General features: G+C 33.8%; 1 protein-coding gene across 39 annotated transcripts in view; it reads right to left on the bottom strand.

The window, feature by feature from the left end:
- BAZ2B (bromodomain adjacent to zinc finger domain 2B) overlaps positions 1 to 17304 on the bottom strand; it is a 193494-nt gene that overhangs the window by 111035 nt on the left and 65155 nt on the right. For 18 of the 39 annotated variants that reach the window (XR_014300676.1, XM_082691327.1, XM_082691299.1 and 15 more), the window contains 3 exons: positions 12928 to 13116; positions 8580 to 8747; positions 7441 to 7634 (listed from right to left, as the gene is read on the bottom strand). Coding sequence is in view for 38 of the 39 variants with exons in the window: in XM_082691327.1 (XP_082547453.1) it covers positions 7441 to 7634; positions 8580 to 8747; positions 12928 to 13116 (551 nt within the window). In the remaining variant the exon portion in view is untranslated. The remainder of the gene's footprint in view (positions 1 to 7440; positions 7635 to 8579; positions 8748 to 12927; positions 13117 to 17304) is intronic. The other 21 variants (XM_082691318.1, XM_082691316.1, XM_082691300.1 and 18 more) reach the window with 3 other exon arrangements.

The raw sequence follows: 17304 nt of genomic DNA, 5'->3' as shown, positions 1-17304 counted from the left end.
AAAAAAAAAAAATTCTGTGTTTAAATAACAGACAGTAGTAGGGGTGGCTGTGTGGTTCAGTCAGTCAAGCCTCCGAATCTTGATTTTGGGTCAGGTCATGATCTCAGGGTCATGAGATCAAACCCTGAGTGCAGCTCCTCATTTAGTGGAAAGTCTGCTTGAGATTCTTTCTTCCCCTCTGCCTCCTCCCCCTCTCTTTTTTAACTACATAAATAAATCATTAAAAAATATTAGACCACGGTAGTGGATAAAGAGGAGGAAAGATCATTAGATGAATTATGACTAAATAAATATATAACAATGGAAAAGTTAAAACTCTGCCAATAGGAAGACTAAAAAGGAGAAATACTGACATGATGGAGCAATAGGATTGAGTATAATCCAAAGTTACATAGGAACATTTCAATAGGATTCACTGACAGATAAAATAAAGAACAAAATATAGAAAAAGCAGCAACAAATTACAAAAGCAATGAGTTACAAAAGTTATGGTCTTAACAGAAATACGGCCTGTCATGAAAGACGTTAATACACTTCCACAAAAAGAAGCCAACTTGAAGTGATAGTTATTGATTTCAAATTAGGACTCTTTCCTTTGTGTTTTCTGAAGTTTGATTTAAATGAAATGAAATGCATGAGTGAAGAGAATCAGTCCTGTTATATTCTCCTTGCAATGGTAACCCGTGTTAACTGTTCCAAACTAGTGAGCATAATGTTTCCTCCAGAGACACACCCTCAATAAACCAGATTAATAGTAACCATCATTCCTGGAACTATGTATCTTTCCTTCACAGTAAAGCAGAGTGATGAGAAACTGACCTGGAATAGTGTGGGTATCACAGGATGAAAAAGACCAAAGTAGAGATTAAAGAGAAATAATAGTAACAATATAATATTACTATAAAAACAAAATACTAACAATATAATAACATTAAGCCTACCATTTATTTGGCAGAGAAAAATCTTCATTGTACCAAAATCTGTTGTGGGTATCTAAGCATGTATAGCAAGATTATGAAAATCATGAAGAGTCTAAATTGAAGTTACCACTTTGGGTTTTAATAGAAGTTAACGGAGGAGTGGAACTTTTTCAAAGTTGAACAGTTGTTCCCTCCCCCCACCCCCGTCCCCCAACAGGCTGTGTGTGTATTTTTGTCTGTGATGTACTTTAATTTAAATATCTACCTTTATTGTAAATATGCATGCATTGTATATGAGGGAATTCGCCTTCATCATTGATTTTCGATGCACACTACTAAGATAGCAACCCCCAGGAGGAATTATCAAAATTAAATGAAGAACATTTTTTCAAACTACTCATAAAAAGGGTTACCTAAGCAATCAATGTTTTAATTTAAAAAGATTTTAAAGGGCACCTGAGTGGCTCAATTGGTTAAGCATCTACTTGTGATTTCGGCTCAGGGGGTAATCTCATGGGTCATGGGAATGAGCCCCAAGTCAGGCTCCATGCTCAGTGGTGAGTCTGCTTGAGATTCTCTCTCCCCTTCTCCCTCTGATCTTCCTTCCACTTGCATGCTCTGTCTCTCTTTAATACAAATAAATCTTTTAAAAAATAAATTAATAAAAATAAAAATGAAAAGCTTTAAAACTGAAAAATATTGGCTAAAAAAAAAAAGTATGATTTTTCCCCTTAGTTCCAATGTCCCTTATCTCCATTTTACTTGACAACCTACTATCACAAATTCATGCCTCATAATGTATTATTCAAAGGTGTTCTTTTTCTGAAAATTAAGGTTCTAAAATCTCTTACTTTGATAACCAGTCTTTTTCTAGTGTCATTTCAACATACATGTCTATAGACACAATCATGGTATCTGAGAATCCACCTTTTACATCATTAAAGAGGTGCCTATGTACATTTTTAGTCCCTGCTACATGAAATATTTTTTCCTTTAACAGCATTGATTTTATTTAGAAATGTCAGTGTAGACTTCTTATCAGAACTAAGGACAGGATCTATTTCATATGCATGCTTCTGAAATCTTGCTCAATGCCTAATACACTGTGAAGGCAGTGGGGATTTCAGATCTTACTATATTTTAGCACTATTTCTAAGAGGTACATCTATCCCCAAACAGCAGAATACACATTCTTTCAAGTACACATGGAATGTTCTCCAGAAAAGATAACATGTTAGGCCACAGAATAAGTCTCAATAAATTCAGGAAAACTGAAATTATATCATGTATCTTTTCCAGCCACAACAGCAGGAAATTAGAAATCAAACACAAGAAAAAAATGGGAAAACACACTATTACATGGAGGCTAAATAACACACTAGGAAACAATGAATAGATCAATCAAGAAATAACAAAGGAAATAAAAAAATAAATGGAGATAAATGAAAAGACAACAATCCCAAATCTTTAAGATGCAGCAAAATATTTTCAAGAGGAAAGTTTGTAGCAATACAGGTATACCTAAAGAAAGAAGAAAAATCTCATATAAACAACCAAACCTTACACCAAAAGAAACTAGAAGAAGAACCAACAAAGCTCAAAGTCAGTAAAAGAATGCAAATAATAATGATAAGAGCATAAATAAATGAAATAGCAACTTAAAGATTATTAGATCAGATCAATGAAACCAGGAGCTGGTTCTTTGAAAAGATAAATAAAACTGATAAAACTTTAAGCCAGACTCATCAAGGAAATAAGAGAGGACTCAATTAAATAAAATAGAAAATAAAGGATGATAAATAACAACACCACAGAAATACAAAGATTATAAAAGAATATTATGAAAAATTATATACCAACAAACTGGACAACCTAGAAGAAATGGATAAATTCCCCAACACATATAATCTTACAAAATTGAATCAGGAAGAAATAGAAAATGTGAAGAGACTGAACTAATAGCAATAAAATTGAGTCGATAATCAAAAACTCGAATAGAGTTTCCTCAAAAAGTCGAAAATACAGCTACCCTATGACCCAGCGATTGCACTATTGGGTATATATCCTAAAGATACAAATGTAGTGATCTGAAGGGGCACGTGAATCCGAATGTTTATAGCAGCAATGTCCACAATAGCCAAACTATGGAAAGAGCCTAGATGTCCATCAAAAGATGAATGGATAAAGAAGTTGTGGTATATATACACAATGGAATACTATGCAGCCGTCAAAACACCCCCAAATCTTGCAATTTGCAATAATGTGGATGGAACTAGAGGGTATTATGCTAAGCAAAATAAGTCAATCAGAGAAAGACAATTATCATATGATCTCACTGATATGAGGAATGTGAGAAACAAAGCAGAGGATCATACGGAAAGCCGGGGAAACAAGATGGGACTGAGTAGGGAGACAAACCATAAGAGACTGAGGGTTGCTGGAGGGGAGGTGGGGGGTCAGGGGTGTGGGGTGACTGGGTGATGGACAATGGGGAGGGTACGTGCTATGGTAAGTGCTGTGAATTGTGTTAAGACTGATGATTCACAGACCTGTACCCCTGAAGCAAATAACACATTATATGTTAATAAAAAAAAAAAAATCTCCCAACAAACAAAAGTCCAAGAAATGATGGCTTCACAGGTGAATTCTACTGAACATTTAAGAAGAATTAATACCTATTTTTCATGCAACACTACATCAAAAACTAATGATACACTGTATGATGACTAACATAACATAATAAAAATAATAACAATAAAGAGAGAGAGAAAGAAAGAAAGAAGAGTTAATAAGTGTTCTTTCAGGGTGCCTGGGTGGGTCAGTGGGTTAAAGCCTCTGCCTTTGGCTCAGGTCATGGTCCTGGGGTCCTGGGATCAAGCCCCCCATCAGGCTCTCTGCTCGGTGGGGAGCCTGCTTCCCCCCCTCTCTCTGCCTGCCTCTCTGCTTACTTGTGAACTCTCTCTCTGTCAAATAAATAAATCTAAACAAACTAAAAAAGTTCATTTAAAAAAGTAAAAATTAAGTGTTCTTTCAAATTCTTCCAAATATTAGAAGAGGAAGTAAAGCTTTGAGATTCATTGTGTGAGACCATTACCCTGCTACCAAAGCCAGGTAAAGACACTACAAAACACACACACACACACACACACACACACACACACACACTCTACAGGTCAATATCTCTGATGAACATATATGCAAAAATCAACAAAATATTAGCAAACTGAATTTAAAAAGTCACTCACCACAATCAATTGGAATTTATTCCAGAAACAAGGGTAATACAATGTTCACAAAGCAATCAATGTGCTACATCACACTGATAACAAAAAGGATAAAAACCATATGGCTATCTCAATAGATTTATAAAATTCATACAACATACATTCATGATAAAAACCTTCAACAAAATAGGTTTACAGGGACCATATTACAACATAATAAATGCCATATATAAAAAATCCACGGCTAATATCATACTCAATGGTGAAAACGTAAGAGCTTTTCCTCTAAGATTGGAAACAAGATAAGGCTGTCCACGCTCATCACTTTTATTTAACATTGTATTGGAAGTCTTAGCCATAGCAATCACATAAGAAAAAAAATACATAAGAAGCATCCAAATTGGTAAGGAAGAAGTAAAAGTGCCACTATTTGCAGATGACATGATATTATACATAGAAAACCCTAAACACTTCACCACAAAACTACTAGAACTAATTAAGGAATTCAGTAAAGTTGCAAGATACAAAACTAATCTACAGAAAACCGCTATATTTCTACACACTAATAGTGAAGTAGCAGGAAGAGAAATTAGGAAAACATCCCCTTTTATGATTGCACCAAAAATAATAAAATACCTAGGAATAAACTAAGGAGGTAAAAGACCTGTACTCTGAAAACTACAAAACACTGATGAAAGAAATTGAAGATGATACAAACAAATGGAAAGATATTCCATGCTCATGTACTGAAAGAACCAATACTGTTAAAATGTCCATACTACCCAAGCTATCTATAGATTTAATGCAATCTCTATCAAAATACCAACAATATTTTTCACAGAACCAGAACAAATAATACTAAAATTTGTATGGAACCATAAGACTTTGAATAGCCAGACCATTCTTGAAAAAGAAGAACACAGCTAGAGGTATCACAATTTCAGATCTCAAGTTCTACTACAAAGCTGTAATAATCAAAACAGTGTGGTACTGCCACAGAAATAGACACACAGATTCAATAGAAAAGAATAGAAAGATCAGAGGGGCGCCTGGGTGACTCAGTGGGTTGAGCCTCTGCCTTCGGGGTTGGGTTGTGATCTCAGGGTGTGGGATCGAGTTCCGCACCAGGCTCTCTGCTCTGCGTGGAGTCAGCTTCCTCCACTCTCTCTCTCTGCCTGCCTTCCTTGCCTACTTGTGATCTCTCTCTGTCAAGTAAATAAATAAAATCTTTAAAAAAAAAGAAGAAGAATAGAAAGATCAGAAATACTCAGACTTTTTGGGTCAAATGATCTAAAACAAAGGAGGCAAGTAAAGGCAATGGGGAAGAGACAAGCCTCTTGATATTATAACTGAGATGGTGAAGAAAAGGATGTGCGCGGACCCTGCTCCCCCAGAAAACCAGGCCTTCAATGTGGTTTTTACAGAATTTAGAGATGAGAAGATGCTGCCCTAGTTATTATCTTTGTTCCCCAAATGTTTGCAGCTGGTACCAGGAGTTTTTTTTTTTTTTTTTTTTTTTAAAGATTTTATTTATTTGTCAGAGAGAGCGAGCGAGAGCGAGCACAGGCAGACAGAGTGGAAGGCAGAGTCAGAGGGAGAAGCAGGCTCCCTGCGGAGCAAGGAGCCCGATATGGGACTCGATCCCAGGACGCTGGGATCATGACCTGAGCCGAAGGCAGCTGCTTAACCAACTGAGCCACCCAGGCGTCCCGTACCAGGAGTTTTAAATCAAAATAAACCAAGACTCCTATCTCAAGAAGAAATTACAAATGAGAGCAGACCAAATTCGGAAATATGGGTACACTTAAGAGAAAGTATGGATATAATATATCAGTTCATGTAGCTGGAGGTATCTTAGCTTACCTGCTCGTATGCATGAAACCCAGACTCTGTGGAGGTCTACATTTAATAAAATGAAAATGTCACAGCTTCTCTGGCATGATATGGAAGAGGAAATCTAAAGGCTCAGAATGACCAGAATATTGGAGTGAATTTATCATCTGCAATTTGCATATCCACCCTACTCCTGATAATACCTTTTCAATGGCAGACAGATCTGGTCAGAAGGCAGAAAGCACATCAACTATTTGAACTGGGAGATTTTATGATGTAGAATTATTAACTAGTAGCAGAATATGAATACTACTAAAAGAGATAAAGAGACCTCTAAAGAATACTGAAATAGCAGATGTAGGGAACAACCACTTCCTGGAGGGCAGAGGTAGAGTAGTAAAATAAAGGTAAACTTGGAAGAGAGCCTCTATCTTCCAACCTCATTCACCCAAGGCTGAACTTCAGACTTTGGAGATGATGTGGCTGTTGCCCACTGGATGGCAGAAAAGCTCACTGAGGTGTCATAGGTCAAGGCTGGCAAATAAGAAACATGCCTGCTGGAGTGCCAGGAAAAGTTTCTGGAAACCTCCTCACTGGGGTGCCACTAAAATTAGCTAGAAAGCCACCCACTGGCATCCCGGCAAAACTTACTACTAAGATGCTTGCTGGGATGCCCATGAGACCCACCAGACGGTGTGTACTTCTAGGTCTCCTAAACCGAAACCACAGAGAAGCTGCCAGCTGGGCTGAAAGCTACTCGCTGGCAGCCACAGCATGACAGCAAGAAGAAAACATTGCAACCAGAAACAGCCTTTCTTTTTCCACAGTTTCTCCAACACCCTCTACTGACAAGCTCTAACTGCGCCAACTGGTCAAGCAGAGGAAGGTGAGAGGTATAAACTGATAACCTGCACAGTTGGAGATATAATGAAATAAAATGGGCCAAGAGGTGACAACTCTTGAAAATGAATAATGGGTACACAGGATTATCATACTATTCTGTCTATTCTATAGATATCAAATTTCCCATAATAAAATGTTTTCTCATTTTTGTTTTCCTAAAAATATGGGCTCTGGGGTCAACCACTTGGACTTCAAATCCTGTCCACTTACTGGCCAACTATTTTGAGGCCCAGTTTCTCCATTTATAATAACAATACCTAGCTAATTAGGGGTTATAGAGAGGATTAAAATAGATATTATATGCAAATCAATCAGAGTAGAGCTGTTATATGTTAAGTTCTCCACAAATCTTAGCTATTATTACTATTTGTATTATTTATACTGGTGCTAACAGATGTAATTTTTAAGAGTCCTAATATTAGTACCAAACCATAAAAATAAGCATTTGTAAAATAGGAGTGGTAATTCATAAGAAATTTTTCCATAGATTCAGGTAGTTTGAAGCTTGGAATGCTTACATAAAGATCTGTTACATATTTGTTCTGGAAGGAATAACTTACCTTATCTTTTATTTTGTCAGCTCTAGCATCCAAAGGCTGGTTTTTGTTTTGTTCCTGATTACATTTTCGATTTCCTCCACCTGAGCTTAGACTTTTAGTTTGTCCCACAGAACTTGAAGCAGTAGTGGATAATACAGTTGTGTTGATACCAGATACAGATGATGTACTGTTTCCATTTATTGACCCATTTACACCTTGAAAATAAAAACAAACATGTTTATCCAAGAGAATATTACTCAGTCATAAAGAAGGTATGATGTAATGATATATGCTATATATAATATGAATGACTCTAAAACATCACGCTAAGAAAGTCAGTCATCATGAAAGAAGTCAGACATAAAAAGTCATGTATTGTATGAAATATTCACAATAAATCCACAGAGACAGTGCATAAGCTAGTGATGGCCAGAGATTGAGAGGGGGAAGAATGGGGAGAAATTGCTTAAGGGGTATGGAGTTTCCTTTTGGCATGATGAAATGTTTTGTAAGTATACAGAGGTGGAAGTTGTTCAAGACTGAATGCATTAAATGCCACCGAACTGTTCACTTTAAAATGGTAATTTTATATTTATCTGAATTCCACTTCCATTAAAATAATGTTTAGAAATATAATTAAATGCAAACATTTCCCTTTTCAGAGCAAACTCACCAAAAGCTCTTACCCAAGTGAGAAATGATAATGATAATAATAAACCATCCAAAATGCTATTGATTTGCAAATGCTATTCTAACAGGTTATAAACTGCAGAAATATTAATGATCACTTAAAAGAAAAAAGGAGTACTTGGATAATAGTTTTGATGAATTTAGTGCTTAATTACAGAAGTAAATCTTATGCTGGATTATACACAGGAGGTAATGAGATACAGAGGAAAAAGCAGTGGAGTTGGGAGTTAGAAGGCCAGGTTCAAATCTTGCCATGCCACACTGACATGCAAGCTGTCCTCAAATCACTTATTTACTCTTGGATGTGAAATGAAGATACTTCCAATCTCTCAGAGTTATTGTTAAGGAGTAAGCAAGCCATCATGAAAAGTGTCTAGTATACTGTTATATAAAGTTATTAAACCTAAACTCTACTGAAAATAGGTATTGGAATGGAGGATTTGTAAAACATCACTTAAGTTAAGGAATACCTTTTTCAGGACCATTTCTATTACTTTTTCCTGAAGTTCTTGAATGGAATGAAGAAGAATCATGATTCTGGGCTGGAGGAGCAAACAGTGGTGGAATTCCCAGTAATGGTGGAAAGAAGGTTGCCCCTGTACGACTATGAACATCTGCTGTTCGCCACCATTCTGCACCTCAAAACCAAACATCAAACAAACAAGCAAAAATTACTTGAATTAACTTTCTAGTTAATGTAACAATGCTTTTCTTACTTTAATCCTGGAAAAAAATACCAAGTTTCATTTTGGAACAGAACAGCTGCATCATACACAGTTCTGATCATCTAACTGTAAGACAGCTTATTAGATGTTACATACTCATCACTCCTCTCATTAAGAAAGTATCCAAGGATCTTCACTTGGCAGCTTCCTTGAACTCAAGTTTATGAAGAATAAAGGTAGTCTATGGTTTTAAAAATAAAATGGAAAACTTGGAAAAGTAAAGAACTGTGTGACTTCTTGATAACTTATACCATAATTTTCCTAAATTAGAGAATTTAGAAAAATTTCATAATTTTTCTAAATTAGTAAAGAAATAATATTTAAGAATATACCAATGTATTTTAAAACCTTAGAATTTATGGTTGTACCATTTACAACCTATGTTAAGAATTTCCTCAAATTATATACAATTTAAATCTGAGTCTGAAAAATCATAAATAATAATACCAAGACTGCTACTGTAAACCAGTATACCACAAGTTCATTTATGAAAGAAGATATTCTATACTTAATTAAAAACATCAAGATAGCAAAAGCAGTGTTTTTTTTCTGTCTCAGGTATTCAAAGATTTCCAAAATAAGTCATATTAAAACATAAAAGTTCTACAAAACTCTTCCCCATAAAAGTTAATATGGAAAGCTTGGAGTTTGTTTATATTTTCTTTCATAAATTATAGCTAACAATGATTGTTTTATCAATGTAAAGTGAGTCAATGGTAGAAAATCATCAAATGCAATTTAGATGTTCAAACAGTGGCTCTTAGTTAAAACTTAGAAAAGGAGAGAAGCCAAATTTTATAGAATACATTTATCAAAAAGGGTGAAGATTAACATGATATTTGAAAATAATCCAAAAGAACGTCTTGTATTGCCCCATTTAAAATCTTAGAAATAATCTTTTCTACTTGGCTAACCTGCCAGATTACCAAATCATTTATGACCTTTCAGGCTAATCTTCTAAGAGATGTGCTGTATTTTTCATTGATTGTAACCAACACGAGGAAATTAGAGAAAAGAAACTGAAAATATAGTATGGGAAAAATTTAATTTTGTCAGTTTCTTGTATGATCTTTAAATCTTTTCTAAGAATAGCCCTTCATTAAAAACAGAATGTAAAGATATGCACCTTCATTATCTAATGACAAAATCTGTTTTCTTCAAAAAGTGAAATGTTCATGGTGGCTGCTATTCTAAAAGGTCTAAAAACAGAGTAAGCAGAAAACTGCAAAAGCTATTCTTCTGCACTGCAGGAAGGCACTGCTAGTGAAATGACACCAATGCATATTTAGCAGTGCCTGAATGATGGGAACTGAACCAAGAATAACTATACAAAAGCATTAATCATTTATCCCTGTTTAGATGAAAGAAGTGTATTTCGGTGGGAAGGAAAACTGTGTATTTTGGACTTGTATCAGCTCAGCTGGAATCTATTCTTATTTATAGGTTTGAAACCTAGGTTCCAAATTGCTAATAAAAAGGGACTGAGGTTTCCTAAAGATATTTACATTATTTAATACAGAGTCTATAATTAAAGCATTACAGCTGAATGTATAGACTTCATAAACAGCCTACAAGTTGGTAAGGCAATCTAAGTATAATAAGATTCAAATATTTTAGATATAAAATATGCTCAGAAATAATGCTCAGAAAAAAGCATAACCATAACACTATACTTTAGAACCTCACTATAAATAAGTACAGACAATGGGGATTAGAAAATAAAAAGTTGGAAAATGTGTATGTTATAAACAAGCTGACACCACAAGTTAAAAGAAAAAAAAGGTAAATAAAATCAATAAAATAAAAATATGAAAGTGGTAGAGCTTCAGGCTACAAACTTTACAAATATCTAATATTTCATAAGAAATAATATAATTTTTGTTAAATGAAAAGCTTATTTATCTTCCAAGTTTAAGAAAATGAAAACAAACTTAGTCACTCACAAAATAGTTTGTTCATAAAAGAAAATATATAAAATAAGGATTACATAAACCAGAATATGATGAGTTTCTAAAGCTATTCAAAGAAGGTAACAGCATATTGGCAACATTAATTATATTCAACTGAAAGAGTCTAATATTTCAGATGATATTGGGCCTAGAAGATATAGCAGAATTTTTAAATCTTTCATACTTGATGGAGCCAGATGCTTCACAGAAATTCATGGTAATATAATATAAAAATATAATGACCAAAAGTTATAAATATTTTAAAAGAAATTACTGTGAAATGCTATGTCAATATAAAATGGAAATAATATTAGACTAATATCCATTAAATAATTTTGCATCTGTTGATTTTATTATCTGAAATGCAGAAAGTACATAAAATTATAAAGTAAGTTATTCTTTATTTAAAATTTCTAGTAATTTCTTTCTTGCGTGTCTTCATTTAACTTTTAGGCGATTTCAAAAATTTGGCATTTAGATTACCCTTCTGAATAAAGGCAATTACAGAGAATTTAAATTTAAATTATTATGCCCAATCTACAACTTAAACAAATGAGTCTTCTAGGTCTAGGCATAGTGTCTATTTGGTGAAAACAGTATGCTTACATAGACATACTTCACCATTAAAGACTGTTTTGTCATTGTTTATCCATCTCCTAAAAACTGTAAATAACACATACTATGTCAGTATATTCCTCAATGCACAGAACACAGCAGATGCTCAAAGAACTTTGTACAATAAATGAATGAGTGAATAATAATTTAGATAGGCTCAAAAGCAATGGTATAATAAGCTATGACAAAATGATTAAAAAAATTTTTAAGACACCCAGTAACTATATTTCTACTATCTATTTTTATTCTTAATCAGAAATTTTATATTTCAGCAAATATCTATCAGATTGATCATCTTGCTAAGCAACCATGTTAGAAACTAGCCTAAATAAATTCCTATTAGTATTTTTAAAACAAATGTTAAGGCTTAGTTTAAGACTTGATTTTAACTTTCTAGTCATATTAACTCTCCCCACCAGCTACTCTCTTCCAGACAACTGAATTAAAAGAGTATGACTCAAGAAACAGTACTTGAAATATAAATCTGTCTTTCCATTCTGTATACAGTTAAAATGAGATGTTCGTTTCCTTTTGAAGAAGCACTTGATAGTTCATTACCCATTAAAGTGGGAAAGAGGAAGTAATAATAATAATAACTAATTATATATTCATGTATGCTAAACATTGCAATCAGTACTTATATGGCTTATCTCCTTCAATCTTCACAAGAGCCCTAAGAAGCAGGTACCATTACCTATCCTCAATTTTTCAGATGAGAAAACTGAGGCAGAGTGGTCAGATTACTTGTTCATGATCATGTAGCTAAAATGTAACAGTCAGGTTTAAATTCAGGTCTATTTGTCTCTAGAATTATGTTCTAATTTGTAAACTATTTTTTATAAGACCAAACCATGCATCCCTTGCTAAAATTTATTAAAGTGAAATCAATCACTGGAAACACATGAAAGTTTAGACTTTGAAAATAATATAACAAGGAAAATTATAGCATGCTTATCCAATTTAAGCTTTAATTGGTGCCTTACTAAGCTCCTGAATTATCATAATCTGTAGAACTGGGGATAATTCTGGTCTTGCTGTAATGCAAATGGTGCAAATTTATAGTTGTTCTGATCAAATATGGAAAAATATAGAATTTAAAAGCCAAGTTCACCTTCCTTGGAAAGTACAGAAGTGAGAATTCAAAAGTATAGAGATATTTGTTATAAGAACTGGAGTTTACTTTCCATTGTAAGTTAAATAATTTTTTTTAAAAAATCAAATAAAGCTGAGAAAAATTCATCAAGCTCTACACTCACAATACGTACACTTGGCCTAATTAATCACTTTTGTGGCAGATGCCCCTTTCTCTAACTAAACACTTGCATAGCTGTAATCAATGCTGCCATCTAGCACACATAGTGTGGGGGTTTTTTGCACGTGATAAATAGGATTGAGTCAATTCTTGTACAAGAGTTTCAATATACCAGGCATTAGACTATTCTTTTTGTTCAATTTAATAAACAAATTATTGCTTGAACATTTTCAAGCTTTCCTCCTTTCCTTGAACACTGTTTGTAACAGATGTTTACCTGGAAAAGATGCTAGTTGGGGATGTGCGGCTAAGGCTGTGGGTGTACCAAGTGTCCCCAAACCACCAAATTCTGAATGCCCTGAGCTGGCTGAATGTAGACCAAAGACTGGGTGGCTGACCATTGGGAAGGCACTCGACACTGTGGACAGGTTAAACGGTTGATCCCCAGCTGCTCTGAATAAATGTCCTGGGAGGGAAAAAAACACACTTAAAGTTGTACTATAAAAACAGATGAGATTTATCTGATTTCAGAGTTCATAATTAAAATTTATACTAATTTCTTATCATAAATTTCTATTTTACATTTTCCTTTTTCTATTTCTGCTCTTCAAACCCTACAGAAATATGAAAGTACTCTAAATAAAATGAAAATGAGTGGCATAACCTTATTTACTTTGAATTTGAGATTTGAGGTATAATTGTCATTAATTATAATAATTTGACCCACTGATGTGAATTGAACTTTGTTAATACATGTACATTATTATCAATTTTTTTTTACTCATAACAAGGAAAACAAACGCGTTCTATTAACATAAGGTTAAAAACCAATGAAGTCAGCCCACAATCTGTCACCAAGCCATTACTCAAATTATCACACACTCTGGGCAAGGCATTCCCAGTTCCAAGAGCCAGAAGTGAAGCTATGGTCTCTGTCCAATAGCTCTCAGGTAAGGAGAGTTGACACGAAAAAGGGATTATATTCTAGCCTAATAAAGCAATATAAAAGGCAGCATAAAGATTTAATGAATAAACTTACTAAGATATTTCTAAATGCATCCAAGTTTGGTTATCAATATAAAAGTCATTTTTAACTTTGTGATGGAAGGATCACATTCAATTCAAATGTGTGACTTTTCAATCTGCATTCTAAAGATCTAGTTCTAAGTGTCATAAACTCCAGGTCGAAATGTTATACAACTAAAAACACAACTTATTTTTCATACTTTGTAAGAGATTTGACAGAAAATTTGTTAATTCTTGGAAATCCTCCTTTTACTTCCAAGAAATAATTAAGTTCCCCTAGCCTGATACTATGAAAATAGAGTGTCAAACTCCACACTCCAGTCTATTTTAAGAATTTTATTGTGTGAAAGGTATTATGCTCTGTGTTAAAATAAGGATAGGTCTCCTTTATTATCTTCTGTTTATATCATACTTAACTGTGCACTGCAATTTAATTGTTTTTAACATAATACATTTGAGAAATGTAAAAACAAAAGCTAAAAATAGGTATACTTTTTGTTATCAGTTAGTTATCAAAGAGATCTCTCCTCTGCTTTTTTATTCCCTGAGAGCCAAGAGGAATCATGAAAAAGGTTAGCATGTACCCTCAGAGACTAATATAAACCTTATATATAAGGTTTATATTATGTATATGTATATATTATGTATATAAATAACATTATATTTTTTATTAAAGTAGTAAGATTTAAATAAATTTCACCAAGTAGATCTTATATCAACTTATAAGGTAAAAACTTCTGGTCAAGGTCCCATTATAACAACACAGTAACTGGATCTCACAGGGAAGATCCTCAATGTGCCTTTGCAAGAAGGGCCACAAAGAAACTGCAGGGAGCACAAGGGAAAGATAGACTGTGGGTATCTTTCCCAAGTCAGCCAATCTGTTTCTGTTCATCACAGACTAAAAAAGAAAATTTGTGAATTCGGTACTTCAGTGTTATCAGAGCTCTAGACTACATTAGCACTAAGGTTGAGGCAAACAAAAATAGGGTATACTAGAGAAGGTCATTCAAACATCATCAAGCCTAGCAACAGGACACCAGAAGGACTGTGGACTTTTTTTTTTTGGCCAATTCTCTAAAAGCCAGCTAGTTTCTCTAAAAACATGAACCTGTAACATTAAGAACCAGTATTTATTTGTTTATTTTCACATGTAAAATCCATGGTTCTCAACAATGAATTCAACTTCATGAATGAGATGTCCTTAATCAAATGTTTCATTAATATTCATTTATACTATGATCAGTTACATTTCCTTTTATATCAGTTTTCTGGATAAGCAAGTTGAAGTGAACATTCTAGTTTGAGGATTTTAGAATCATTTTTCATTTATATTTTACAAAATAATAATTCTTAAATTATATATGTCAACTCCATGTAACAGTTATTTAATATGAAAAATGTCCGTGGGGTAAACTCAAAACTATACAAATATGAAAATTCAGAACAGATTAAAATTACAAAGGATCAGAGATGATAGAAATACTTCTATGATAGCTAATGAAGTGGTAGTAAGCATTCTTAGATGCATAGTTAAAACATCAATTTTATTTTTGTGAAGTAAATGAGCTAACCCTGAAGTCTCATGAAAATAAAACACAAACAATATCTAAATGAAGCTGTCACTCTTGCAGCAGTAATTAAGAACCAATCATATAGAATTTGATAACAAAGTTTTTTTTTAACTCTAAAAAGAGTGATATCTAAGAGGAAGTGAGTCTAGAATTTTAACAAAATATGAGCTTTACTCACCACAGATTAAAATGGGGAAAAAAAGTACAGTCTTGTACACAAAGTTACATTTATGCCTGGAGACATTACAAAGAAGCCCTTTTCTTATCCCTTCTTGTAAAATTCTTGGTGAAGGTAATTAAAGCATAGAAAACACCCGAGTGACAATGGAATCTATAGAGTTTATTCCCTGTTGGTCTATTCACATTTGTATTTAGTAAAAAAGACTAAGACCACATTATAATGATTACAGTGATACCATGCATTATCAAAAATACACATTAGAGACTTTCTCTGCTACACAGATATAGTTGTACACAGAAGAGAAATAATTCCATAACACATTTCATATTTTTCACTATGTTTTGCCGTTATAGCAAGAACCTATTAGTCAATGATACAATAAGTACATCTTTCTCATTAAAAAACTCTTAAAACTATGATTTAATGCTGTTTTTCTACCACCTTTAAAAAAACACAGATACTAATTCCATGTAAATAAATAAATAAATAAATAACCTTCCAGAATCATTCTGTTCTTTATTCAAAAGTTTCTGTAATTCAGGCATTTCATGAACATAACTAAAAGTGTCAGGTGCTATGTTTGGAACTTGGCATACAAGGATGAATGAGACAATCCCTGACCTCAAGAAATTCATGGTTGAACATAAATTAAATAGTACTAAACTATTTTTTACACCATGATATAATAAAACAAGTTAGTTAATATTTCAATATTATTTAAAGTGATACTGTCATATGTACAAGTCAATAATAGATCCTAAATACCTAAAATGTTGTCTCAAAGTAGAAATACAACAAATATTTGTTGAACAAATTAATTTACTACTACTTATTAAGAGCAGAAGAGGCCCATCCATGGGACTGATCCAAAGACCTTCAATTAGAACAGGAAGTTCTTTTGAATCTTCATTTAAACTTGCAAGTATACTTCCTAGCTTCCTTTTGCCTTACTTCACTGAAGCCTGGTTCTTTTTTTTCTAAATTATCACTTGGCGCCTCAGTGGCTCAGAAAGTTAAGCGTCTGCCTTTAATTCAGGTCGTGATCCAGGGTCCTGGGATCGAGCCCCACACTGGGCTCCCTGCTCAACAGAGAGCCTGTTTTCCTCCATCCTCTCTCCCGTGCTCATGCTCTTTGTCTCTCTCTCTCTCAAATGAATAAAAATCTTAAAAAAAAAAAATTATCACTTGGTCTTTATTCTTCCTGATTCCATTTAAGTCACATATTGGATTTGATCACTCAAAATTCTACCACCTCCAAGGTCTTAAACTCTTAGGTTGCACTTAACCACAATTTCTCATTTCCATTTTCTTAATTTCTTAGCATGACCTCTAGTCACCCCCAATCTTCTACTACTCCCCTGACCCTATCTACTCTTCCTTCTCAATTTCATCACCATCTCTCCTGCATTAACCTTGAAATAAGTCTTACCTGTATGTCTACTCCCTCCCCTCTTCTCAGAATCTTTAATATTTGTGCCAAACCTCAAACCTCAAGTTACTGAAGTTTTCTTAATTACCAGGTCCCACTGATCTTTACTCGTCTTAATTTTCACCACTTTGTATAAATCTAGCATTGCTGAGTGCCTCTTCCTCATTAAAACCCACTATCAGGGGAGTAAGGAAGGGGAGGAGAACCCAAAAAACCCAAAAACAAACAAATTTTTTTAAAAAACCAACAACCACAAACCAACAACACAAAACCCATGTTCACCCTTAAGCTCCAGGTCATGGAACTGTCCTGATCTTCTTCTTAACTATATCTTTTAATAAAATTCCTGGTCTGGTTTATTGGATTTTCTTTTCTAAAAGCAAACATTCTTAAGGATTTTGTCCAGCTAAATTTCTTTCTTTCTTTATGCTTTCTCAGTTATTT

The sequence above is a fragment of the Mustela nivalis genome (genome assembly GCF_964662115.1).
Source record: "Mustela nivalis genome assembly, chromosome: 11".
NCBI lineage: Eukaryota > Metazoa > Chordata > Mammalia > Carnivora > Mustelidae > Mustela > Mustela nivalis.
Note: the sequence above shows the minus strand (reverse complement) of the source record. Positions and strands in the feature narration are given on the sequence as shown.